The sequence below is a fragment of the Phocoena phocoena genome, chromosome 1, assembly GCF_963924675.1.
Source record: "Phocoena phocoena chromosome 1, mPhoPho1.1, whole genome shotgun sequence".
Taxonomy (NCBI): Eukaryota; Metazoa; Chordata; class Mammalia; order Artiodactyla; family Phocoenidae; genus Phocoena; species Phocoena phocoena.
In genome coordinates this window covers 137,554,380-137,581,743 of record NC_089219.1, presented here as the reverse complement: position 1 = coordinate 137,581,743, position 27,364 = coordinate 137,554,380, and the positions used below count along the sequence as shown (strand labels likewise).

Here is a 27,364-nt window from a genome sequence, read left to right as displayed (position 1 = left end):
CAAAATACCTTCTACCGTCCCGGCAATGAGGAGGCTGTCTAAAGTTTGCTGTGTAAACTAAGTTGAACTGAATGGCCCAATCATCCGCCATCTCCTCTGCCCACCTGTTCTAACTGATGGCAGCAGGGAGCAGTGGAAAGAGCCTGGGCTTTTCTAGTGACACAACGCTGGGTTCCAATCCAGGCTTTCTACCTTAATAACTGAACAACCCTGGGCAGGTCACTTAACCTCTCTGTGCCTCAGTTGCCTCATCTGTAAAACAAGGAATGATCAGATTCAACTTCAAGGTTACTGTAAGAACTAGAAGCCACACAGGTAAAGGACCCGGCACAGTGCCTGGCACACAGTAGGTACATGATAAATGGTAGCTAGTATTATTATCCACATATATCTTGTCTTTCATCTCTCTTTACGGCATTACTGAACGTCCAGAGATTCCAACAAAGCATGTTTTGTCCTTCGAGAGGAGAAGTAACACAATGAGAAAGACATCAAGACATACGGATGGGAGAAGAGGCTTCACTCCAGGTGGTGTAAGGGGAGGTGGCAGACTGAGGCCACGGGAAACAAGATGACTGACAACAGCAAGATAACCCCCTTTTCCTCTCCAGCCAACCTCTGCCCACTTCTGAACTGTCCATAACCACAAAAGCCACAGAGGACCCAAGTCTCCACTGAGGTCTCAGTGCCTGAGCGCCAGGGTGGGTCTCATAAAAAGAGATTGGTTGCCACAGCAGAAAAGGATATGCAAGCGCTTCCAAATTAGAATAGGAATTTAATTAAACCAGGAGAGAAATGAGAGATAGGGAGATGATTACGGCCCCAGGATATTTCCTTCCTTAGAGGCAAGGGGAAGAGGCAGGGGTGAGCTAGAATTCACCCCCCCTCACAGTCTGCCCCTTTCCTCCCCGCCCCCCAGTCATCTCCCTCTACACCCCCTACTTCTGACTCCTGGGCAATCTTCTTCCTCCGTTCTGGAACCCCTGGGCCCCTACCCCAAACCAGCTCGGCACAAAACTCTCCCTCAAGACATATGTGCTGCTGACTCACTCTCCCAGCTTGTAACAAAGCTTAAAACTTTTAATTCCCCAGTTTTTAGTATCTTTTCTCACTCTTTCTACTTCATCTTGCTTCATGTTATGAATCATGTACAGTACTTCTGGTACTCAAGAAATACCCTTTATCAAATCTGTGCAAAAGAGAATTCATGAGTGACTTTGATCGACGAACAGTCTCTTGAAATGACAAAGAGCTCCCTGGGCCTGCAGGGAGTCGGAGCTTGATAGGCACACAGACAGGCACATGGTGGTAGGGAGGGACACTGTGCTGTGGACATGAGACCTCATGTGGATTCGGTGGCTGTAATATGTTCTAAGGACATTCTCCCTTGCGTGTCTCCCCTCTGTGAGGCTGCTTAAGACCAGAGCATGTAGGGAAGAGATGTGATCATGTCAGGTGAGCACAGAGGTGGGAAACTGCCTTACCAGGTAGGGTAGCTCACTACAGACTTCATGCAGTCTGCAGGGCATGCCTTCGTTTTTTTTATCCATAAACTGTAACTCAAGATAATGTCCACAGGGGGCTGCTTCCCAAATGCCTGAGACAGAGAAAGCGCTTTAAGGTCCTCCAGCAAAGGGGCTCCCGGTGGACAAGCCACAGCACGCGCATGCCTTACCCATCTGAAGGGAGGGGGAAAGCCACCTCTTGTTCCTCTTGGCCCCTTTCTCTGAATCTCCTCTGCCCAAGCTCCCATCTTTCTCCCTCCTCACCGCCCACTTCCCCACTTGCTGAAGACACCCGAGATCTGGCTAAATAACCCACTTTGCAGTTTATTTAGCTCTAAATGGAAGTCGTAAGACAAATGCAATAAATAACTTGGGTACAAAAGAGAGGCACGCGTCCTCCCTCTCACTCTGGCACACACGTGCACACAGACTAAACAGGGGCGGGTACTCTCCACGGTAACCTTTCCCAGGCTCAGTGGGCCGACAGCTGCTTCTACTAGTGCAGGATGACAGGCAAGGTTCGTGTTCCTGGGTAGACTGGGGCCCTGGAGGGTAGACCAAGACTGCTGGCCCAACGAGGCCACAGAGTCTGTAATTCCCAGGACTGGAACCCCGCTGCCCACTCTTTGGGGAGCATGATCTTGGTGACCTAGCTATTAGCCATGGGTGCCTCTCTGCTCTTCCCAAGCCATTCAGGTGGCGTGCTCCCTGAGGGGCTGTGTCATGCCACTCCAGCGCCACCTGCTAAGGAAGAGGAACCTGTCACAGAGAGAGAGAAGAATGGGACACCTGGGGAAGGGAGAGGGAGAGAGGGAGAGAGGGAGAGAGGGAGAGAGGGAGAGAAGGGGAGAGGGAGAGAGGGAGAGAGGGAGAGAGGGAGAGAGGGAGAGAGGGAGAGAGGGAGAGAGGGAGAGAGGGAGAGAGGGAGAGAGGGAGAGAGGGAGAGAGGGAGAGAGGGAGAGAGGGAGAGAGGGAGAGAGGGAGAGAGGGAGAGAGGGAGAGAGGGAGAGAGGGAGAGAGGGAGAGAGGGAGAGAGGGAGAGAGGGAGAGAGGGAGAGAGGGAGAGAGGGAGAGAGGGAGAGAGGGAGAGAGGGAGAGAGGGAGAGAGGGAGAGAGAGGGAGAGAGGGAGAGAGAGGGAGAGAGGGAGAGAGAGAGCCCTGATTGGAAACTCTGGGAGAAAGGGAGGCTGTGACAGAGATGCACCAGCCTGGCGAACTACCCCAGCCCCACCTGGGTTTGGGAGACACGTTGCCAAGAGCTCGAATGTGATCACGACTGGCGGTGAGGGAGGCGTGATCACCTGGGTGTGCGCGTGCCTGCCGCCCTTTCGATCCTGCCTTCCCTTCCAAATCAGGAAGGGTGGCCTCTCTGATTCAATGGCACAGCTGTACCTAGCAGCACCCCCGAAGGCAGGTGGAGGCACACCTCGGTCATTCAGATCAAGGTGGGGTCCCTTGGAAAAGCACTCACGTGCCCACACTCCCTTTCTTTTCTGCTTCATCTAGGAATCTGCTCTTTTTATACAAAAGACTCCGGGAGTGGTGGCTGTTTTACATCATCAAGGAAACAGTTGGAAAAGGTCACGGTACCACGTTTTGTGCACAAAGGAAAGAGAAAGATCCTAACGATATTCTAAATATATATATTCTGCCTTATTTCCTAGGGATCCCACTGATCATATCTGCCAAAACACATTTAAAGATGATACGTGAAAAATCGATTACCGTGAAGCTCAAAAACAGAAATCCTCTAAACATCACTGTTCATAATCTTAAACTATTTTAACAATACCTTAAATTTATAAAGCATATCTTGGTGCACAAAGCCCTTTCATACACACATTCTGATTTAATTCTTACAACCATAATATGAACTAAGTGTTCCAATTTAATGGAAGAGAAAGATGAGGCTCACTGAGGTCATGTGACTTGCCTAAGATCATGGTATGGGGGAGGGGGGAGTAGACAGAAAATAAAACCTGAACTTGAACCCAGATCTTCTGAGTACAACCCAATGTTGAATACTACCTATTCCTTATGGTATTCGCTATGCCAGCCTAACTGGTTTTCTAAAATGTTCATTCTTTGGTGACAAGTCACATAAGCAACTACTAATTCCTGTTAAAATTAATGTAAAAAGCTCACTGTCACCAGAATGGGGAAAAACAAACAAACAAAAAACTCACATGCCAAGCTGCTAATAGCAATATTGTGCATTCACAAGTAAATTATTTACATCAATGTAATTATATTAATAGATTAATCTATTATATAGATAAAATCTATATAACCATAGTTTGTTTTTTTTTCAACTTTCACAGATCAGAGCATTTTCTCAAAACAAATACAAAAGACTATGGGCTTGCCATACAGTTGTTAACTTTTTCTTCTGCCAAGAAAAGATATTAACTTTGAAAATTCAACTTCAAGTTGAACAAATTTAGCTTCCCAAAAAACTGTATTGCTATTATTTTCTCATTATGCCAGACTGCGAAAAACTTCATCAAGGGCTCAGTCCCGGCCCATTCAGGAACACTGCTGGAGATAAATGTCAGGTCTGCCCTAACACAAAGTGTAGAAAGTCCTGAAGTGTGTTAGAATTTGAGAGCAGCTGTAACATCAGCATTTCGCCAGTTATCCAGAGGTAATTCAAGTTAGTAAGAACTGGCATGAATACTTAAAATGTGTTCAGAATCCATTTTAGCATCAACTACAGGTATGTTTTTCAACGTGCACATAATATAAATAACACTACACTTCAAAGCAAAAGCACAGGCCATGAGAGCTCCCAATACATAGAGCAAATGGAAGCTAAGGAAAAAGAAACATGATGGGAGAATTTGCCTTACATGCCCCCAGCAGCAATCAGATACTCTATTTGAATAAGCAAAACAAAAAACAACAAAAAAAAGCTCACTTAGCAAAATTGAGTTTATAAGTACACAGCTCTTATAAGCAAAAAGGAGGGAGACGCAAGAGGGAGGAGATGTGGGGATATGTGTATATGTATAGCTGATTCACTTTGTTATACAGCAGAAACTAACACACCATTGTAAAGCAATTATACTCCAATAAAGATGGTGAAAAATAAAAAAAAAAAGAAAGCACTCATGAAGCAAAGAATGAGGGTCTTTTTCAAAGCACTTTCATATGTTTTATCTCATGTAATTGCTACAAGACTCTTGAGGTTAGGAACAGCTGGTGGTATTACCCGCGTATTACTAATGAGAAGACTAACGCATGTTTATTTATTCATCTGACACTTACAAAGAGACATAAGTGTTTTGCCTGTGATCACAGGGCTCATGGCAGAAGGGGGTCCAGTGGCTGTCCCCCTATCCTCAGTGTAAGTATCAAATCCCAAGCTGATGTTCACAAAGGTAAAAAATGGAACTTGTAGGGCTCTCCTGGTGGCGCAGTGGTTGAGAGTCCGCCTGCCAATGTAGGGGACACGGGTTCATGCCCCGGTCCGGGAAGATCCCACATGTCGCAGAGCGGCTGGGCCCGTGAGCCATGGCCGCTGAGCCTGCGCGTCTGGAGCCTGTGCTCCGCAACGGGAGAGGCCACAGCAGTGAGAGGCCCACATACCGCAAAAAAAAAAAAAAAAAATTGGAACTTGTAAAAGGTGGATTCAGCTGCAGAAAATGATCCCAGAAACAGTGTGTGTGTGTGTGTGTGTGTGTGTGTGTCTGTGTGTGTGTGTCTGTGTAGGGAGTCTTCAATTTGGGGCTGTTCCTAGTCACGTTTCATCACAGAAAACAGAGCATACTTTCTCTTCGTTCTGTTCCCAAACCCTAACCATGTCTCAGATTGCCATCTCTCAGGTCTGGGTCTCTTTAAGAGCATTTCAGAGCCAGGTTCCAAGACAGGAAGGCCAACTGTGTCACAGAAATTAACTACTAATTACACACAAACCCTGTGTAAACATTCCAGTAAATTACAGCCCCCCTACTTTTCACTAGTTGGGATTTTTGTGTGCGCCTCTACCTGCCACAGGAGAAGGGAGCATGGCGCTGAGCTGCAGCACAGCAGGGAGAGCAGACGGCAGCAACAGCGGGGACAGCCCACTGTCCAGCACTAGCGGTGTCCCTCCCGACAGCAGCTCCTTCATCTGAACCTAGACCCTATGCTGCATATACTGACAGCCGGGCGGCCTGGAAGCCAGGGCACCCTGGGTGGGTTCACAGAGCTTCTCTGTGAAATTAGCCTATTGATGGATATTTACTGAATACATAATCATTTCTGGGGAACTGTGGTTGATGCCAGAAGACAGAATGGTGTTTTGAAAGGGAAAAGGGACAGAGGCACCTAAAAGACAACTCCTGATAGGGGAATCTGGGAAAAACACCAGATGAATGCTACTGACGTTTAGGTCTCGGGGAGAGGGCTTAGAGGAAAGATCTCTTTTCCTCTGAGTTTTCAGGGATAGTCAGAGAAGGCTCTGTGGAGGAGGTGGCCAATGTTTTGGAGGAAAAACTAATTCAAAAAACATGAATGTAAGATTGGCAACGATGCATATGAAAGGTACTAAGTGGCTAGGCTGAGAGATAGGAAAGGACCAGTCGGAGAGGAGAAGATCTGGACAGCGAGTGGGCAGTGGAAGAAGATGTTCTGCTTGTCTCCCCTATATGAGTGGTTTTCACGAAATGTTCTAAATAATTATTTAACACCATTAGTGCTTCCTATGTGCTAGGCACATGTCAAGGGATTTATCCAAGATATCTCATTTAATTCTTACTACAACTCTGTGAGGGGGGTACCGAAATTATCTTCACATTACAGATAAGGATAATAAGGCACAGAGGTTAAGTTGTTCAGGTCCCACAGGTAGTAAGGGTGGGACCAGGATTCCTAACCACTGTTATACCACGTCTAGTAACAGAAATCATTGTTTCAAACAAGATCATCAGAACATCAATGCAGAAAACGTACAGAGAGGAACACCTTTGGCATAAATGTATTTTTGCTATTTAATATATATATATATGCATTTATAATACAAAGCATGTATGTAATGTAGAATCAATCACTCAAAACATAGGGTGGTTTTAGGGAAGATGAGCACTAAAGCCGGGGGTAGGATGCCTGCTGCAGTCTTGAATCAGCTTTGACATCCAGTTTATTTCTGTATTTTGTTTTAGTTTCATAGTACTGAGAAAATCCTCAATCATGCAGAAAAGTAATAGTGTGCTAACTTATATCACTGTCTGTGAGCAAACAAGCTCAGGCCTGAATTTTTTAAAAAGACTAACACAGAACTACCAGCCTTCTAATAGCACATTTACGCAAAGTTCAAACGAACACAGAGATGGCAAAGGGAGCTTTACTCCAAGGTCTGAACAAATAAGCCAGGGCGATCATGAACAGTCTCCAAGTATGAAGATTTGGTCTCGAACACATTGATTACGTGCGTCTTTTTAAATTAGTTTTTTTTCATCATTTTCTACTTCCTCGATTCTAAGATACACCTTTCTTTGCAGACAAAGGTTTTAGGACTAAGAATATACAAATATGTAACATACAGAATGTAGTAGGGGTTCCCCCCTGAAATGCCATTATTAACTTTTTTTTTTTTTTTTTAGCGGTACGCGGGCCTCTCACTGTTGTGGCCTCTCCCGTTGCGGAGCACAGGCTCTGGACGCGCAGGCTCAGCGGCCATGGCTCAGGGGCCTAGCCGTTCCGCGGCATGTGGGATCTTCCCGGACCGGGGCACGAACCCATGTCCACTGCATCGGCAGGCGGACTCTCAACCACTGCACCACCAGGGAAGCCCCATTATTAACTTTTTAGTAGATCTTATAATCAATGGTATGTATCTTGTATTCAAGGAAGTGTGACAGGTAAAATATATATTTTAACTATAAACAAAACGAAAAGACAAACCATGGAATGGGAGAAAATATTTGCAAATGATGCAACTGACAAGGGATTAATCTCCAAAACACACAGACAGCTTACAAACAACCCAGTCAAAAAATGGGTGGAAGACCTAAATAGACATCTTTTCAAAAAAGACATACAGGTGGCCAATAGGCGTGTGAAAAGATGCTCAACATCGATAATCATTAGAGAAGTGCAAATCAAACCTATAGTGAGGTATCACCTCACACCAGTCAGAGTGGCCATCATCAAAAAGTCTACAAATAATAAACGCTGGAGAGGGTGTGGAGAAAAGGGAACCCTCCTACACTGTCGGTGGGAATGCAAACTGGTACAGCCACTTATGGAGAACAGTATGGAGGTTCTTCAAAAAACTAAAAATAAAGTTACCACATGATCCAGCAATTCCACTCCAGGGCATATATCCAGAAAAGACAAAAACTCTAATTCGAAAAGATACATGAACCCCAGTGTTCATAGCAGCACTATTTAATAGTCAAGACATGGAAGCAACCTAAGTGTCCATCGACAGATGAATGGATAAAGAAGATGTGGTGCACATATATATATACAAAATGGAGTATTACTCAGCCAAAGAAAAGAATGAAATAATGCCATCTGCAGCAACATGGATGGAGCTAGAGTTTATCATACTAAGTGAAGTAAGTCAGACAGAGAAAGACAAATATATGATATCACATGTGGAACCAAAAAAGATGATACAAATGAACTTATTTACAAAACAGAAATAGACTCACAGACATAGAAAACAAACTTACAGTTACCAAAGGGGAAAGGGCAGGGTAAGGATAAATTAGGAATTTGGGATTAAGAGATACACACTACCATATAGAAAACAGATAAACAACAAGGACCTACTGGATAGCACAGGGAACTATATTCAATACCTTCTAATAACCTATAATGGAAAAGAATCTGAAAAAGAATACATATATATATGTAGCTGAATCACTTTGCTGTACACCTGAAACATTGTAAATTAACTGCACTTCAATTATACAGAAAGTCAAAAAAAGATATATTTTAAAAACAACGCAGATGTAGAGAATGGACTTGAGGAAACTGGGAGGGGGAAGGGTAAGCTGGGACGAAGTGAGAGAGTGGCATGGACATATATACACTACCAAACGTAAAATAGATAGCTAGTGGGAAGCAGCCGCATAGCACAGGGAGATCAGCTCGGTGCTTTGTGACCACCTAGAGGGGTGGGATAGGGAGGGTGGGAGGGAGGGAGACGCAAGAGAGAAGAGATATGGGAACATATGTATAACTGATTCACTTTGTTATAAAGCAGAAACTAACACACCATTGTAAAGCAATTATACTCTACAATAAAGATGTTAAAAAAAAAATTTTGAGACAATTTTGTAAAGCCACCAAAGTCACCTATGGATCTCAGCTGACAAGTCCCTGATCCAGGACAAAGGGCAGAGGTGTTGGGATGGGAGAGGGAGAAGAGACCCTGCAGGCGTGGGAGGGAGGCAGCCAGCAAAGTGCCCTCAGGAGGATGGAAATGCCACTGGTCCTGGTCCTCTTTCCTGAGAGCTCACTGTGTGTCAATCACTTTATATTAGACAAATTTTTTTTTTGGCGCCACGCGGGCCTCTCACTGTTGTGGCCCCTGCCGTTGAGGAGCACAGGCTCCGGACGCGCAGGCTCAGCGGCCATGGCTCACGGGCCCAGCCGCTCCGTGGCATGTGGGATCTTCCCGGACCGGGGCACGAACCCGTGTCCGCTGCATGAGCAGGCGGACTCTCAACCACTGCGCCACCAGGGAAGCCCAAATTTTGATTAAAGTAGGACCTCGTAGAAATCCATGTAGTGGGGGAGATGGGCTTTCTGAAGGCTTTCTCTTTAGTATGCTCCCACTTCACCCTCCCCCGGCCCAGTCATTACAACCACACGGAACTGTCACGCTTCACTGTGGCCTCAGAATCACAAGAGAGCTTGTTAAAAATACAGATTCCTTCTTCCTAGCTCTGTAGCTGCCAGTTCATTACACCCAGGAAGAGCCCAGGAATCTGAAATTACATTAATTGCCCCCAGGCAATTCTAAGATGACCCACACTGAGGGGCACTGAAAGAAAGTCCTCAATAAATATTTTTCTAGTGAGTGATAAATTGAAGGAAAAATGAATAGAGACCTTTTGGCTGCCTAGTGCCAGAGGCTGGCACTGTGCCATCCAGTCTGGCTGGGATTCCGTAAGGATTTGGCCTCCAGGGTGAGCCAGTTGAAAGTACCTGAAACAGCCACTGAGTCACCACACACCACCCCCAGTTAATTTCTGCCCCTTAGTCCTAAGGCCTGGGGTTGCCTCAGAACAGAGAGGTCATAGCCTAAGGCTGCATGACACACCAGGCACCTGAGGCCTCTGGCCACGGATCAGAAATTAAATTGTGTATTAGAGTGGGCTAAAAGAAAGGCAAAGAGCCCTGAGCCAGCGTAATGGTTCTGCACAGGTGAAAGACCTGGAGACTGGCTTGGTGAGTGCGTGGTGTGAAATTCAGGCACCTGATCAGGAGGCAAACTTCGCATATTTGGAATCAACCCTAAACACGATGACATCTCTGGTTTGACAAGTTATTAAGAAATCAAAATGGATATGAAAGAGTAGGAATAATTTCAGGGTAGAAGCAGCTATGGATGGGAAGGAGAAAGAAAGCAAACCAGTTTTTTTTTTATCCCACGGAGGGAACCAGGGACTGGAAACTGTGGACCCCAGGCTCCGGCCCAGCGGGCAGGGAGCAAGGAGAAAGGCATTGCAGGGTTTAGAGGGAGGACAAGTGATTCACATGGAGAACAGGCTGCCAAAGGCAGCAGCAGAAGCTACAAACATAAATTTTTTTTTTCCACCTAAAAAGCCGATATCTTTATTTTTTTTTAACATCTTTATTGGAGTATAATTGCTTTACAACGGTGTGTTAGTTTCTGCTGTATAACAAAGTGAATCAGCTATGCATATACATATGTTCCCATATCTCCTCCCTCTTGCGTCTCCTTCCCACCCTCCCTATCCCACCCCTCTAGGTGGTCACAAAGCACCAAGCTGATCTCCCTGTGCTATGCAGCTGCTTCCCACTAGCTATCTATCTTACGTTTGGTAGTGTATATAAGTCCATGCCACTCTCTCACTTCGTCCCAGCTTACCCTTCCCCCTCCCCGTGTCCTCAAGTCCATTCTCTACGTCTGCGTCTTTATTCCTGTCCTGTCCCCAGGTTCTTCAGAACCTTTTTTTTTTTTTTTTTAGATTCCATATATATGTGTTAGCATACAGCATTTGTTTTTCTCTTTCTGACTTACTTCACTCTGTATGACAGACTCTAGGTCCATCCACCTCAATGTGTTTTTAAAAAGAGACACTCTGGGGCTTCCCTGGTGGCGCAGTGGTTGAGAGTCCGCCTGCCGATGCAGGGGACGCGGGTTCATACCCCGGTCAGGGAAGATCCCACATGCCGCGGAGTGGCTGGGCCCGTGAGCCATGGCCGCTGAGCCTGCACGTCCAGAGCCTGTGCTCCACAATGGGAGGGGCCACAGCAGTGAGAGGCCCCCGTACCGCAAACAAAAAAAAAAAAAAGAAAAAGACACTCTGAGGAGGAAAACGGGATTACAGAGTACAATGCTAGTGAGGAAGGTGGGCGGGCCTGGTAGGTTTCAGTCCCCCAAAGTTTCCCCAGTCAATGCTCTGAATTGGGCTGACGCAGGGCGAGGTGCCCAGGAGTGAAGTCTGGGAGGGCCCAGGAGGTGTGCCACACCTTCTGTCACAGCTTACTCTGCTCACGGGGACATACACCCCTCACTCACTCACTCTCCCTCTACTGGGGGCAGTTCAAGCGCCGAATTAGAAATCAGAACAGCTGGTTTTAAAGCTCACTGCCTACGTCTTCTATGCAATGAGACAGGTTTCTCAAACTCACTCCATAGACTGAATCTGTCCAGGAGATTCCAGAGTAACATTTGAAAAAAGGCCTATAATCCATTTACTCCCTTTTCACAGTCTCCCCCCGCCTCCCCACCTCTTTCTTCCCTACCCAGCTCAAATTCCACCTCTCCTGATTCTCATTTTATTGTGCTCACCAGTTACGACTACTCTGGTGAAAGCCAACTCTCCACCTACTTCCTTGCCTGACCCTCAGGGGCCAAATGTGACTACAGGAAAACACAACACATTCACTGGTCTCACTTTCACCCCAGCACCATTAACCCCGAGTGGGTCCTGAATGCTGCCCGGCGATCAGATCCCCACTGCACTTAGTCCCTCGCTCAAACTTCCAGCATTTCCCTCCTCCCACCTTCGGCTCATGACCTGACTTTCTATTTCATCGAGACAATAGAAGCAATAGGGGAATTTCTACATGCTTCCGTCACCACGTCTACCCCCCATCCCAGCCTCTGCAGCCTCCCTCCTAGGACTATGGATGAACCATGAAGCTGGGCTCCAAGCCTAGCCCTCCAACCTGTGCTCTGATGGGCTAGGAGCCCACCCCCACTCACCTGCTTTAGAAGGCTGCTCCACCAACTGTCCTCTCTCTCCAGCAGCAATGGTTCTTACCTTGAATGACTCATTCTCACCAAAAAGCAAATGGTATTTCTTCTACCTGCCCCACTCTCTCTGCTTCTCTTTCAACAAAACTCAACACAACGGTCTGTCTCCAAACCTCTCTTAAACCTTCTCCAATCAGGTTTTCGCCCCTCCCACTTTCCCCTCCTGGCCTCTGATGATTAATTCTTAGCCCTTATCTCCCTTGACCCATCTCTAGGCAGCATTTGATTCAGCTGATCACTGCTACTTCTTCCTGAAGCACTCTCTTCCCTTGGCCTATAGGACACCCTGCCCCACTACGGCTCCTTCTCAGTCTTCTTGCTAACTCCTTAACTCACCCACATCTTAACACTGGAACTTAGTTCTGGAACCTCTTCTCTATAGTTAGATATTTCCTTCCTTGATGGTTTATCCAGTCTTCGGACTTTAAATACCATTCTATACACAGAAAACTCCCAAATTTATTATCTCCAGCCTAGGCTTCTACCCTGAATTCATTTACCCAACTCTCTCCTTACACCACCATATCAAATAAGCATCGCAAATTTTTCATTCATGTCCAAACTCAATTTTTTATCTTCCTCCCCATCTACTTCACCTCTCAGCCTTCACGGGAAAGGGGCAGACTAACTTCCAGTATCCACTTATTAATCCCTTTGTGTATTAGACAAGTCACAGGTGAACAGACACTGGGTATCAGATTCCAGGTGTCATCTGTATTACAGGGACCCAGACAACTGCAAGGACACAGGAACAGGCTCGCACAGACAGGGACGTGGGGAAAAAAACAGCCTATTCCAGAGCATGAGTGATCGGTTACAGGAGTCTACAAATTTTACCAACTAGACACCTTATCCTAGGTCAGCTGGTACACCTTATCACTCTGACACCGTAAGATGATGGTAGGTTCCTGGCCCCTATCTGTCAAATGAGCTCTGAGTATGTTCTGTTCCCAGAGCATGTGGAGGAGGTGGTGATGAAAACTAAAGCAGAGATGAGCAAACAACATTCCCTAGGTCACGTGGAACTCAGCACCGAACACGTTCTCTGCAGATACTATAAAATCAGAGAAACTTCAGGAAGCTGGAGACGGCAGTTTTCCACCAACCCTCGGATATGGCATTATTTTTTCAACATACAACAATTACATGTTGTATACATACAATTATTTTTTCAGCAACGAGGCAAAAAGTGAATTCTCTGTTAACCATTTAGCTCATATTAACTATGTGTAGCTGGGAGAAGGCAACTTAAGGAGCATCACGGGCTCTGTCACACACCAAAGGACTTCCGAGAGTGAGGAAGACTCTCAGAAAGCATCAGACCACAAAAGCCAGGAAACAGTATAAAAATTTTCCCCACAGCAGCACAGAGCACCGAGGCAGTCATAACAGATACAGCTGGCGCACCTGCGAAGCCGAAAAACGGCACGCCTCCAAGAAACGTCCGCATCTGCATGAGTTATCAACACCAGGTGAGAAGAGAACTAGCTTGATGAAAAATACAGATGAAATACAGATCAAAACGACTGGACTTGAAGAGCACAGATTGGAGGAACTGCAGACAGAGAATGGGAACCCCCGCAATCTGTATATTATATTCCTGGTACCACGAACAGCAGAGAACATAAAACCAGAATGACGACAGGGAAATCAGACTCAGCCCAGAATCGGGAGAAAGCCAGATCCGAGAGCCACATCTCACCCAGGTGAAGAAGGTTAGAAGTTAATAATGGAGCCACGGTAACATCTGTGGAGTGAACAGCACTGAGGGAGAAGGTGCTGTCCTGGAGAAGCAACACCTATCCAGATTAGAAGAAATGAAAGGAATTAAACTCGTAAGAAGAGGGGAGAGCCTGCAAACGGAGGAGACCTTGGGAGAGACAGTCAAAACAGGAAGAAGCAGCCAGCAGAACCGTAGACTGCTTTGCATCTTTCTACCACAAGAGGGAGGGAAGCCAGGAATACAGTTGGAGTGTGACCAAGCCAAGTTGAAATTTTGGGAGAGACTAAATTGAGCGCAGCACGCAGGACTCCACGTTGCCCTGACAATGGGAACTCTCCCCCACCCTTACAATCATGCATGCTCATGAGAAAAGCTACATGCAAATGAAGTCAACGGTAATCAATGGCAGAGCCATACAAGGTCACAGGAGGCATTTAGGAAGGGTCTGTGCGGCAGAAAAGGGATGCAAACACCAGGGAAGCACTTAAGTTACATAGAAAAAGGTTACACTGAGTCCACATGTTTGAGAGAGCTTCTGCGTACAGTGTAAACCTGAAGGTTCTCCTAATGGTTTGGTTATAACTGGCGCCAATAAATCTTACGGATTTGTTGTAACCACTGAATAGAAGAGGCATTGGACGGGGAAATAGGGACTCCCTTTACTTTGTGGTCTTTGTGAAGAAATACAGTGGCTGCGTGAATTGGGCCTTCCAGGAACAGTGGTAGAAAGGGAAATCAGCAGTTATATCTGCATCTTATTAGCAGTGGTAATAATAAAAGGCACAGTGGGTAATTTTTCTCTATGTGGAAACATACATATATACATACATCTATTTAAAGTACTCAGGTGACTAGCTGTTCATAGTTAATTCAGTGGTGTGTAACCAGTTCTAATATATATGTAAAGTTCTGTCATTAAAAAATCTTAAGTTAAAATTAAGAGAAGAAAAATAAATACTCAGGTATCGTTGACATGGGCTTTCAGAATCCGCACGTTTTCAACCAAGATCCTAGGCATCTCTAATCTCATACTTTCAATGGGCATAAGCAGGAGAGGGGTGGTAGGTGAATTGGTCTGTACTGTTTATTTTTTTAAAAATTTTTTTAATTAATTTATTTTTGGCTGTGTTGGGTCTTTGTTGCTGCGTGCAGGCTTGCTCTAGTTGCGGTGAGCAGGGGCTACTCTTCGTTGAGGTGTGCAGGTTTCTCATTGCAGTGGCTTCTCTTGTTGTAGAGCATGAGCTCTAGGTGCGTGGGCTTCAGTAGTTGCAGCACATGGGCTCAGTAGTTGTGGCACACAGGCTCAGTAGTTGTGGTACACGGGCTTAGTTGCTCCGTGGCATGTGAGATCTTCCTGGACCAGAGCTCGAACCCCTGTCCCCTGCACTGGCAGGCGGATTCTTAACCACTGCACCACCAGGGAAGCCCAGTCTGTACTATTTAAATTGTTATTTTCCCCATCCTGGATCCTCTTTCCTGTCCCAGCTAAATGGTTGAATTTGCGTAAATTAAAAGTGTTTAAAACAAGACAACAGGTTATGCTAAGCCCCATGTCACCAATCCAGAACTTCATTTCAGTGTCAGCCTCTCCCACAAATGGGCTCTTGAACCAGTCAATCAGGAATCACCTGTTCAGCACTAGTGATCAGGTGAGTCATCTGCACCAGCATCTTCCTGATAAAAACCCTGCCACGCCCCAAAGGAAAGTGACCTTGCCACAACTAATCCACTTTTCACTAACTTCCTGGTCCAGCGCCCTTCTGCGTATAAAAGTCTTTCTTTTTTTGTACAGCTCCTCAGAGCTCCTTTCCAGCGGCTAGATGGGATGCTGCCCAATTCATAAATGGTTGAATAAAGTCAATAACATCTTTGAAATTCACTCTGTTGAATTTTGGTTTCTTTAACAAAAGCTTGTATGATGTGACTCCACCATAGATTGCAAGCCCTACACCCACCAGACTGAAGAGTCCACAGCTCTGAACCTTCCTCTAGTAGCAGAGAACCCTAACTCCAGGATGTGCATCCAACTCCTGCAAGAGAGCTCTGCCTGGGGCATGCTTTCCACCCCAGTTTCCTGCTCAAAGGAAGCCCAGACTTTGATGGCTCCTTCTCTTCCTAAGCAGCCAGACTTTGTCCTTGTTCCACTGGCTGAAAATTGCCTTTTTCATCCACCTTCTCCTGAATCAAGGGGTAGTTACCCATCTAACTACGACCATCACCTCTGCCTGTGGACTCTTGGCTCCATGCCCTCCCCCTAGATCCAATGCTTTGGAAAGTGATGTCATTTCAAAGTGGGCATGAGTTCATTCTGCCCCATAAGCAGCCACTTTTTGGAAATCAGCCCAACAGCTCATTGAGTTCCCTCAAGTCTGGATCCAGCCACAGGGGTAGCAGGAGGCCTTCAGTAAACTGAAGTTCAATGACTGATGTCATTGTCAGAGGTACTGTGAGTCTGTGGCCCTGGGAGCCCATGCAATCCAAGGTTTCAGAGAATCTGCAGCTTGACCTCTTCTCCCTGCTTCCTCGGTAGAGCACACCTGCGTTCACTGTCTCTGGGTGACCTCCATACCTATGTTGGACAGATAACCTGAGGGAGACTGGAATTTGAAGAGAGCACCAGGAGAGCAGGGATCATGGCACTTTTTTCTCCCTCTGTTTCCCCAGTGCCTAGCACACTGCTTGACACATCACAGATGCTCACTAATATATGTTGAAACAATGAATGAATGAACGAAGGAACTAATGTAAGTGATGAGTGATTCCTGTTTATCTCAGTACCTTCTGAGCCTTGGCTCCAGAGAGGACCAACAGATCTCGCCTTTATCTTCAAATGCAACACTTCTCCCTTCAGGCTTTCAATGCATTTATCACATCACTTAGGTGAGTCTACACATATAATTGAAATCCATCCCTCCCTAAGCCCCGCAAGTGACACCAGCCGCTGTGGGGCCAGTGCTGTCATTTCCAGAGGTGCCTGGTTAATCTGAGTGACAAGGCTTCAAGACAACCTTCACATCTCAAACGAGGAGCAACTGGACTCATCAACCTCACCTCCCTGGCCTCCTTCCTGCCACCCCACAACTGGTGAGAATCCCAGAGTGTCCTCAAGGGTTTTCTAGGTCACACATAACCCCCATGGGCTTTCTGGGCATATGCTGGTCCTTGGGACTTCTTCACTGCCCTGTAGAGCTTCGGCATGATAGCCTGTGGCTGTTTTCTGCAAAGCTCTACCTGCCTGGGAGCTTGGGAATGGGTCCAGGTTAGTGATGGACATTTACTAGGTACCTACTTGTACGGGCTTTATGCAGACCCTGGCTCTTCCTCCATGACAATCTGGTTGAGTCTCTCCTGAGACAGCATTTCCTTTCCTTCCGGTATAGATTATGTCCAGAAGTCCTTCTAAAGGGGGCTTTTTGTAAGCCACCCCATGTTCCACCCATTATTTATACAGATGGAATCAGGTTAGAAGCAAAGGTAAAGGTAGACTGTGGGAGGGCAAGTAAGATGGATGATTGCTCCAAACGGATCTGCCTTGGGGTGGGCTGGCTGTATGCATAGGAGGGTCCAGACCTTTATGAGCACCTGTTTACAAAGACAATTTGCCCAAATTGCTTTGCCCCCCCTAGGCCTCCTATGCATCAAAGCACACACCTCCCCACCCTTTCATTTTAGAACTTAGACTCTGCACCATGCCTTTCATAACTTGTTGAGATCAGACTCTGGGAGGTGGAAGACACTTCAGTGGTCACTCTAACACCCCACACAAACAGTTAGATAGCCCTGTCTTGTACACCAACTCAGAACTTTCCCAACATGCCTGATCACATGAATCACCAGGGGCACGTGTAAAAAATGTAGCTCAGCTCACCGACTATTCAAAACCACATGAAACCAAAATCTCCAAGGGCCTGTGAATCAGAATTTTCAACAAGCATCCCTAGTGAGTCTTACAATTAAGCGTGTTACTTATGTGCATGTAATGCAATGGTTCTTGAGGGAAGCTACATATTAGAATCAGCTAGGAAGCTTTACAAAGAAAATCAATGACAGGTCTTTACCCCTAGCTATTCCTACTTAACTTGTCTGGAGTAGAGCCCAGGCGATGGAAATTTTTAAAGCTCCCTCCCAGTTGATTCTAGTGTGCGGCCAGGGGTGGGAACTACCGGAATACCTTCCCAGATCAGTGGTAAGCTCTTTGAAGACAGCAACCAACAAATCTATACCTCTTGGTGCCCCTCACCGAATCCCACCACCATGTCGAACCAGTAGCAGAACAAAACGGCTGAGTTGATCTAACTAGCAGTTCACCCATCAAATATGGCATGTAATTTCCTAACTATATTAAGAAGCTGTGTACTTAGCGAGAGGCCAAAAAACAGAGGCTAAGTATAGATTATGTCCAGAAGTCCTTCTAAAGGGGGATTTTTGTAAGCTACCCCATGTTCCACGCATTATTTATGCAGACAGAATCAGGTTAGAAGGAAAAGGTAGCCCGTGGGAGGGCAACCATGGTTGAGTCTACACACACACGCACACGCGCACGCACACGCGCACACACACGCACGCACACGCACACCTGCTCCGGCCCCTCGCCAGCTCTACTCACATTGTACAGCACGGTGGTCCACCCTTCCATGGTGATGCACTGGAAGACAGTCAGCACAGCAAAAAGGATGTTATCAAACTGGGTGATCCCATCATTGGGGCCGATCCAGTCCCGGCATTCATAACCAGCTGGGCAGCCCTGCACACCACACGGGTGAGGGGGGTCAAATCCTTCTAGAATACCTGCAGACACATTTGGAGGGTGGGGGATAAACCACACGATGCTTAGCATGAGCTGGAAATGATCCCAGGAGGCCACAAGCATGCAATTCTATTTCCCACAGAAAGGTTTGTCCTTCTTTGTCTCCAGCTCCTACCCTTCTCTGGCATCTCTGCACCTCACAGCTCACATACCATGTGTTCAACCCAATGTTTCCCAACCTCCTGTGAAAATGAAGCCTCCTCCACATGCCCCCCCACCCCCTCTTTCCTCAAGTCACATCTTCAACCTTCTCCTGAGCCCCACGGGAATTTACAGGACTGGGTCACCCAGAAAGGTCTGAGCTGAAGGCAGAATCTTACTGATTTTCTAACTTCAGACTCCAGGATAGACTCTTAGTTCTTTCTGGGTTCCTTGGGAACAATTATAAACTACAGTCCCTTCCGTGAATCTTAACTGCTTGTTTTTATGGCCTAAATTCCTCATCTTAAATAAGACAAAAATAAAAATCCAACGTGAAAGGTGTCCTTTGAAGATTCTTTTCATAAAAACATGGTACCTAATTGGGCTCCTTCAACCTCTCCCCTGCCCCCTTTCCTCCTAAAGCACTCTACTGAACTTGAAAAGAACAAAGAAGATACAGGGAGACAAGAATGCCAGATCTGTGTACGCTGCTAATCTCCCAAGCACCCCTGCCCAGTCATGCTCAGAACTCCCTCAGTTCTTCCACACTATGTGTGGGTCACAGCAGAGAGGGGGAAGGTCATGAGCTCGAGCATGGATGGAAAATGTCCCCAAGATCTGGAGGGGCCCCAGATCTGACTCCGGACTCCTGGTCTCTCTGGCTGTGGGCCAAAGAGTCCACATACAAAGGGTAATTCTTCAGGCAGAAGGTTTTTGACATGCGTTCTGATAGCCTCCTACCAAGGGATGGGGCAGCTGAGACTTTCTATTGAAATAAACTATAAACCTAAGAGGTTATTCGCTTTGCGATATCAATGCACAATGGGGATCTTTAGGCTGGCTGTGCCTCATACAGCTGCTGACTAGGAAGTCTCTGGTTCTAATTCTAGGGTTGGGATAGGACATACTTTTCCAACCAGCCTCCAAATGCCCTGAAATTACCCCGATGACCAGAGGAGACAGGAAGGAGGCAGCAGACGTCAGAAAATAGTGACCCTACCTGAATTGTTCATGAAGCAAGCTCGGTGCAACTTCCCACTGTAGAACTCCAAGCCGATGATCGCAAACATCAGGATGGCAAAGAAGAGCAGAAGGCCAATCTGCAGAAGAGGCACCATGGCCTTCATGATGGACTTCAGCACAATCTGCAGGCCTACAGGGAAAGCAAGAGAACGATAAATGGAGCCCTCGCTTAGCACCACCCGATACGGCAGGCTGACTTCTTACTGGGAGAAGAGGGGTAAGTCTCTGAGGGAAAAGAACCATTGATCCTGAAATGATAAAGCAATTCACGAAGGGATAACCAGGATAAGTCAAGCCAAAGACGGCCATCACCCCCTCCCCTAGGGATCAATCCCTACTTCTTCCTCACCATTCACTGATCATTTACATGCCTATCACCCTTCCCTTATTCACTGCACCCATGCTGTCTTCTGGATTCCTCCTATAGATGAAACTCATTAGAATACGCTTCTTTCCTAAAGGGAATTAGGCCCAGCCCTGCTAGGCTATAAGTCTGTAAGAACAAGGAAAAAGTTCATCTTCCCCACAACTCAGTCTCAGACACAGCTCTCGCACCCACTGTTGGGGAAGCAGAATTAGTACAACCACTGTTCATGAAACACCATATCCTTTGACCCAGAAATTGTCCTTTTAGGATTCTAGCCTAAGAAAATAATCAGAGATTTGAATAATATTTAAGTAAAAAGATGTTTGTTGCAGCACTATTTCTAGTTAGAAAAAGAAAACCGGAAATAACCTAAATGAATAGCAACACGGAAATGACTACCCAAGTCAGGGACCGTATAAGACAGACTATATAATACAGGTTTAAAAATCATATTTCTGAAGATTTTTTTTTTTTTTTTTGGCGGTATGTGGGCCTCTCACTGTCGTGGCCTCTCCCGTTGCGGAGCACAGGCTCCGGACGCGCAGGCTCAGCGGCCATGGCTCACGGGCCCAGCCGCTCCGCGGCATGTGGGATCTGCCCGGACCGGGGCACGAACCCGCGTCCCCTGCATCGGCAGGCGGACTCTCAACCACTGCGCCACCAGGGAAGCCCTGAAGAATTTTTAACGTCAGGAAAATCAAATGCTTATGACGGGATCCAATACCAAAATTACAGCATGATCCCAATCACATTAAAATGCACAGGAAAAAAATGAATGAAAAAATATGCTAAAATGTTAACAAAAGTTATTTCTGAGTGATAGGATAATGGGTGCTCTTCATTTTCTATTATTTCCTTTACTTTCCCAATTTTTTCCAAAGATCTTTCATTATCTTTTAAATATGAAAAAAATCTGCTAAATTTTAAAGTGGAAGATGATGCCAGATTGCTGCAGGTCCTCTACTGCAGGGGCTTCCTCTCAGGAGAAATGATTTCTTGTTTATCCCTAATTCTCTTCGACCCTGGATCTGGTTGAGGACACATCAGTAAAGCTATCAGCAGAGGAGAAAGAAGAAAGGTGCTCACTAGGTATCCCCGACACGAGCTTCAGGGGCCTTAGGACACGCACAGCCCGGAGCGTCCTCAGGTCCACGTGTGTGTTGAAGTGGGTTCCCGCAGTGGCCAGGATGCTGCAGATGGAGACACAGAAGGTCACGGTTACCACAGTCTGCCTTCCTCCCGCTGTTCCACGGGGGAAGCTGGGTTAAAGAAGGATCATCGGCCTGGAAAGCACACAGAGCTGATGCCACCTGCGTGTGGGCGCACCTGAGCTTGGGTGAATCACCAGTGATTCCGAGTGGAATTAAATTTAGCCACATCTGGATTTCACTTTGAAAAGGAGGAAAACTGATCATCGCAATGGAATCCTAGCTCCAAATCATTAGTAAAACACAAGGTCCCCAGCATCTGTCTCATCCCTGCCCCGAAACCGTGTCCCCTACCCTCCTCTCTGCCCCTTGCCCATTTCCTTCCCCTCCTTCCAACCTACCAAGGGCCTCATATATTTTATTTTAAAATTTTCTTAGATTCCCCTGTCTCCTATCGCCTTCAGGAAATTTCTCTGGGTTAACTGCAGTAAAGGAGTAACTCACTCTTCTTTACCTTGACGCTTAGAATTTTTACCAAACAAAATCAATCACTCTGATGCTTATACTTAGGGAATAACGTCACTGGTACCCAGGCAGTATTTTTATAATCGCCCCCAAATCACTGTGTGACCTGGATTTGGTTTCTTTCTTTCCACTTTTCTACTTCCACAGCCATATCCAGGGACACACACACACACACACAACAAAAATCCATAACAATCCTATTAGATGGTGTACACCAAGTACCTTGTCTTGAGGAGACAACTTATTTCATATAATCCCATGACACTGCAGGTACTTTGGAGAGACAAAGACACTTAAGTATTTATGACAGGTACAGCAGAAGACTAACAGTCAGAAGGACTGGGTTTCAGTCCTGACTCATGTACTTGTGGACTGGGTGCCTTGAGGCCAGTCAACCTCTATGAGCCACACTACCCTCACCTACAAACTGGGGGAGTACCATGGCCTAGTTACAAAAATAAAACAACACGGAGTTGAATGTTATGAGTGTTCTGTAAACTATAACGTGCAAAACAGACATTATATCTAACACAAATGTTAATAATATTGCCTTTACAACTTTGTCTAATTTTAGTCTTCTTCCTGTAGGGTACTGCTTTTTCTTCCTTACAACTTCCGGGACAATTTCAGCTATGTGGAACTATTGGAGAATGACTCATTCAGAAAACTGAGTTTTCTACATGGTCAAAGGGTGGCAAGAATGATTTATTTCATTTAATTATTTTAAGGGGCTTTGGAGGACTGGGGAGAAGCTGGTTCAGCTGAGGGTAAAAAGGGCCTGGACACATCTCGTGGCTGGCCACGCGAGGCCCCTGCACCATATTTTTGCTTCTCTCTTTGACATTAGCTTTACTTTCCTTCTTTTTCCCATGTCATCAACGCTGTTTCTCTGACATTTGACATTCAAGATACCTTGAAGTCCCTTTAATACGTGAACAAAACGTTTATGCTCTATTATCTCTAGAAAGCAGATACAGGATCAACAGAGATAAATTACGCAGACCCAGATTATAATCACGAGCAGTAACTTTGATACAAGCAGCAGTGCTGGCCAACAGCCAAGTGGGCTGTTTTATGTGGTAGTGACTTCCCGACATTCGAAGTATTCAAGGACAGACAGAAGAACTCTCTTTTACGAAGGTAAGAGGGTTCCAACACTGGGTTGAAGGTTATTTAAATGACCAATAGAGATTTCTTTCAACTTTAAAATTCTATAATTCTATATGGATCCAATCTCAAAATCAGAACCAGAAAGAAAGTTTAGTCTCATAAAGCATCTCAGGAGCTAGGTTTTCCCTGTCTCTTCCAACCCAAACTTCCATCCTCTCATCTTAAAAGGAGGGAATTCAGGAGACACTGCTTTTGACTCTATCTTCCAAGGCCAAAGAGTAACATTAGGGAGGGGAGTGATGTAATTTCTAGTAAGTAGGAAAAAACTGAAGAGAAGAGAGAACGAGGAGAAACATGGAAAATAGGAGTGAAAAACAGAACAGCAATAGAAAAAAAAAACAAAGGAAAAAAGAGAGAGAGAAAGAGAAGCTTCAAGGATAGGTATAGTGGTAGAGAAGCAGAACCCCAGGAAAATGGTGTCATTGCTCCCCTGATTCCACTAACAAGGGAAGGAGACTGTACTCAGTCTTCGGAGGGGCATGCATGGAGGCTGCTTTCCCTCTGGTTCGCTGTCTTACAAACACAGTGGATAGAATCTGCCCCGTTCAGAAACCAGAGTTCTGTTTCCTAGGATACCCAGATACATATGAGATGCTCTTTCATATCATAAGAAGGGCCATTGAAAATGAAAATCTCCTCCCCAGCCCAGAGATGAACAAGGTACATTTCGGAACATGGAGGTAGGAGGCCAAGGACGACATTAAAGGGCAAGAAGGTGCAGGTATAGAGAGAAAAAAAAAGCAGCAGAGGGAAAGGAGAATGAGAGGATGGGCAGTGAGCAAAGGAAATGTGGAGATGAAAGCAATACGGGAAATAAGAAGAAGTGAAAGCTGGTGGAGAAGCAAATGTCAGAGAAACAGGGATGATGACATGGGAAAGAGAAGAAAAGTAAAGTTAACGTCAGAGAAGCAAAAATATGGTGCAGGGGCCTCGTGTGGCCAGCCATGAGATGTGTCCAGGCCGTTTGTACCCTCAGCTGAACCAAGCTCTCCCCAGTCCTCCAAAGCCCCATCACACTTCAGGCAGGGCTGTGCGCCTGTGGCCCCGTGCCCTCAGAATTTTCTTCTCTTTCATCCAGTGCAGGAGGGCTGTCAACTGAACCTCTGGCTGCTGCACATTGGCCACTGGCTACCTGCTAGTACAAAAATCGTCTTTGAGGGCAGGAATCGCAATGTGGCTCCCCAATCCACCTGTCAGAAACAGGAGCAATGGGATCCTTAGAGGAAAAGATCATTAAGGAAAAGGGCCCTATTCTGAGCTCCCATAAAATTCTGTGCCCACCGCCATCACTGCCCTTACCACATCCCAAAGGAAGTCTCTGTGTTCTCATCTGTCTACCCTCTGAGATCCAGAGCATCTCACCTGGAGACACCGTCTTCCTCATCTCGACAGGCCCCACACCTAGCCCAGGGTCTGGCAAGTAAAAGGTGCTCAATAAATGCTCGAAACTGCACTGATGAAAGTAATAAACGTGTTGAGGCAGAGACCAAATGGACAGACATACTGCAGAAACCCTAGAGCTTCTCAATGAAAAGATTCGGATAGCACAGCTGATTCGCTACCCAAACACGCGCCTGTGTGAGCATACAGGAGTGCACTGGAAATCTGGCCTCGAGCACTGTAGGGTCTAATGAGGATCTTCTGATGTACTGCTAAGACTCCTGCTCTCAAACAGATCCCACAGGACAGGATCTGCCCAGCCCTCAGTGGGAGAGTTAGAGAGGGAGGGAGGAAGGAGGAAGACTCAAAATTCAAAGACTTGCCTCCTAGCAAAACCCAAGTACTGAAGAGTACCCAGCTCAGCAGAGCTCCAAGCCTTGTCTGGAGCAGGCCTGCGCGAGAGGCTCTGGGAAAATGAACCAGAGGAAAAGACCCTGGCCCTCAGTCTAGTGGAAGGAGACAGACACGGAAATGAATTGATTATAATTCACCGTGAAGAGTGTCAGAACAGAGGTGCTTACAAAGTGCTGTGAGAATGGGAAACACTGCAGTGGACAAATACAGGGCTTACTATCTGCTAGCATTTATATGTTATCTCATTAAATCCTCCAAAATATCCTGATATTACTATCGACTCCACTTCATAGGGGAGGCAACTGAAGCTCGGAACAAAATTAAATTTCTAATAAACGGCAAGAACAGGCATTAAAGTTAGTTTTCCTGTGAGATCAATTCCCTCTCTGCCATGATGCCGGGCAGCGTCTTCTCGGTCCCAGGCAGCTCCACTGCTCCTTAGTCCAGTGAGTTGCTAAAAATACCAAGGTTGCAGAGTGTGGTCGCCAAACGAGCCAGGGAACTTGGCTTCCTTCATTCCAAGGCCACAAACTGCTAACTCCTACAAACTTGACAGCAATCACTCTCAGAACCAGCAGGGTATGAGGCCCCTCGCACCCCAGGTGGTGACCGCCCCAGTATCTACATATACACACAGGAAGGGACACGTGCACCACAAGGTCAGAGCGAGGCCACTGCAGAGGAGTTCAGTTCTGAGTTAATAAAAGCTAAGCTCTCCGCCGTCCCAAGAGGCATACGCATGTGCTCTTCAGGAGTGAAGGCTGTGTTCTGCGTTCCTTTTGTCACCATGAGCACAGAGCCTGGTGGAGAGCTCTGGACACAGAGGGGGGTCTTAATTACTACTTTATCCCCCAAGCAGAGGACAATCGGACAGCAAACAAACTTCTGACCAGCACCAGCACAGAGACTGTGTTCTGCAGGCTGTGAATGTTCAAAAAGTGTTTCCTGATGGATGTCAGGGCTCAGCCCTGCCTCTATCGTTTTTGCTTGTAGGTGTCAGCAGGTAAGAAGAGAATGGAGGCTGATATGATTCTGAGGGTGTGGCCTGACCATCACACAGTGGCACAGCACAGCAGACGACGGGAGTGATGCTCTGGGCAATTATAACCAAAGGTCTCTTCCCAAGTCGTCACTCAAAGAATTCTTCAATGCTGTATTCCTTTTGACCTTGGGGTTCTGCCATAACCTCCTTGTCGATCCAGATCTAACAGTCTCTTTGCACACATGTATTTCACTATACACTCCCATGGCTGAAGGTGCCCGGAAGCATTGTACAAATATTACACTAAAAATGATTCGTTGCTTATCTGAAATTCAAACTTAACTAGGCATCTCGTATTCTAATTAGCTAAATCTGGCAACTCTACTTCAGCGGTGACCAGAAATGACCAAGTAAAGAGCCTCCCTCTCAGTGGTTGCCCCAGCCCTAAATGAACGTTCAAGTTGTCTTCTGAGAAGAGGCACAAGCCCAGGACTGTTAGCATCAGGCCTAGAATTCCCTCCTGAGCTCCAGAAATCACCTGTTTTGTCTCTGACCATATAAATCCCCAGGGAGAATCTCATTAGCACTTGAAAGCCAAGTTGTGGATATCTGTGCAAAAAGACTGATTAACAGTAGCAAAAGGTGTTAGGTATCTATCCAGCCCATGTTATGAGGAGACCCAGAGGAGGCAGGAAGGCACCTAATTCAAGTTGGATTCCAACCCAGAGTTGAGTCAGGATATCATTTCCTTGGGTAGCCAACAGAAATGAGTTGCTGTGTTCACTTAAAACTGTTCCCTGGGAGGTTGACTCCTTCATCTCTTTTACTATTTTATCTCCAATGAGGCACCAAAGTCCATCATATCTTTCCTCTACTGCATCTCTTAGATTTACCTGTTACTCTCCGGCCTCGCTCTTGCCTGGAATGCCCTTCTTATGCCATCTCTCTCCTGCCTCAATAATAGGATACAGACTTCAGGGCCTGTCCTTGAAAACAGGTCCACAATCAAGAGAGACTTGAACTAGGATTCTGAGAAAGTAGTTGAGCCCATGCTCTCCAGTCATACTGGCTGGTTTTAAATACCAGTTCCATCACTCACACGAGCTGTCTGGCCTTATGCAATTGTCTCTCTGAGCTATAGTTTTCTTATCTGTAAAATGGCGACAGTGCTTCCCTAAGAGGGTTGATGTTGTTTAAAAGAGGTTGCTTGTAAAGTTCTTCACACAGCGCTGACTTACCACGTAGGGTTCCTGGTTGAAAACGGCAGAAACTAATTTTAGCCTTCTTAAGCAAACAAACCCCCAAAAAAGTATATTGAGAAGATATCAGGATCTCACAGAACTGAAGGTATATTGGAAGACCAGGCTGGGAAAACAGAAAAGCAGGAATCTTCGTGTAGTTGGCTGAATAATGCTCCCTGAAGATACCCAGGTCCTAATCCCTGGAACCTGTGAATGTTACCTAATATGGCAAAAAGAGGTTTTGCAGATGTGATTCAGGATTTTGAGATGGGGGAATTATTCTGGATTATCTAAGTAGGCCCTGAAAGCAATCACAAGTGCCCTTATGGGAGGGAGGCACAGGAAGACTTGACTAGAAAGAAGGCAATATGGTGAGTGAAGTAAGATGCTATGCTGTTGGCTCTGATAGATGGAAGAAGGGCCCACCAGTCAAAGAGCACCGGACATACAGCTCTAGAAGCTCAGAAAGACAAAGGAATGAATTCTCTCCTAAA

General features: G+C 46.1%; 1 protein-coding gene across 3 annotated transcripts in view; it reads right to left on the bottom strand.

Annotated features, from left to right (window-relative positions):
* The window catches only part of CACNA1E (calcium voltage-gated channel subunit alpha1 E), a 297,634-nt gene that overhangs the window by 183,308 nt on the left and 86,962 nt on the right, over window positions 1-27,364 (bottom strand). For all 3 annotated transcript variants that reach the window (XM_065890348.1, XM_065890357.1, XM_065890366.1), the window contains exons 4-6: window positions 21,097-21,200; window positions 19,621-19,773; window positions 18,279-18,460 (exon numbers count right to left, since the gene is read on the bottom strand). In XM_065890348.1, coding sequence (XP_065746420.1) covers window positions 18,279-18,460; window positions 19,621-19,773; window positions 21,097-21,200 — 439 coding nt within the window. The remainder of the gene's footprint in view (window positions 1-18,278; window positions 18,461-19,620; window positions 19,774-21,096; window positions 21,201-27,364) is intronic.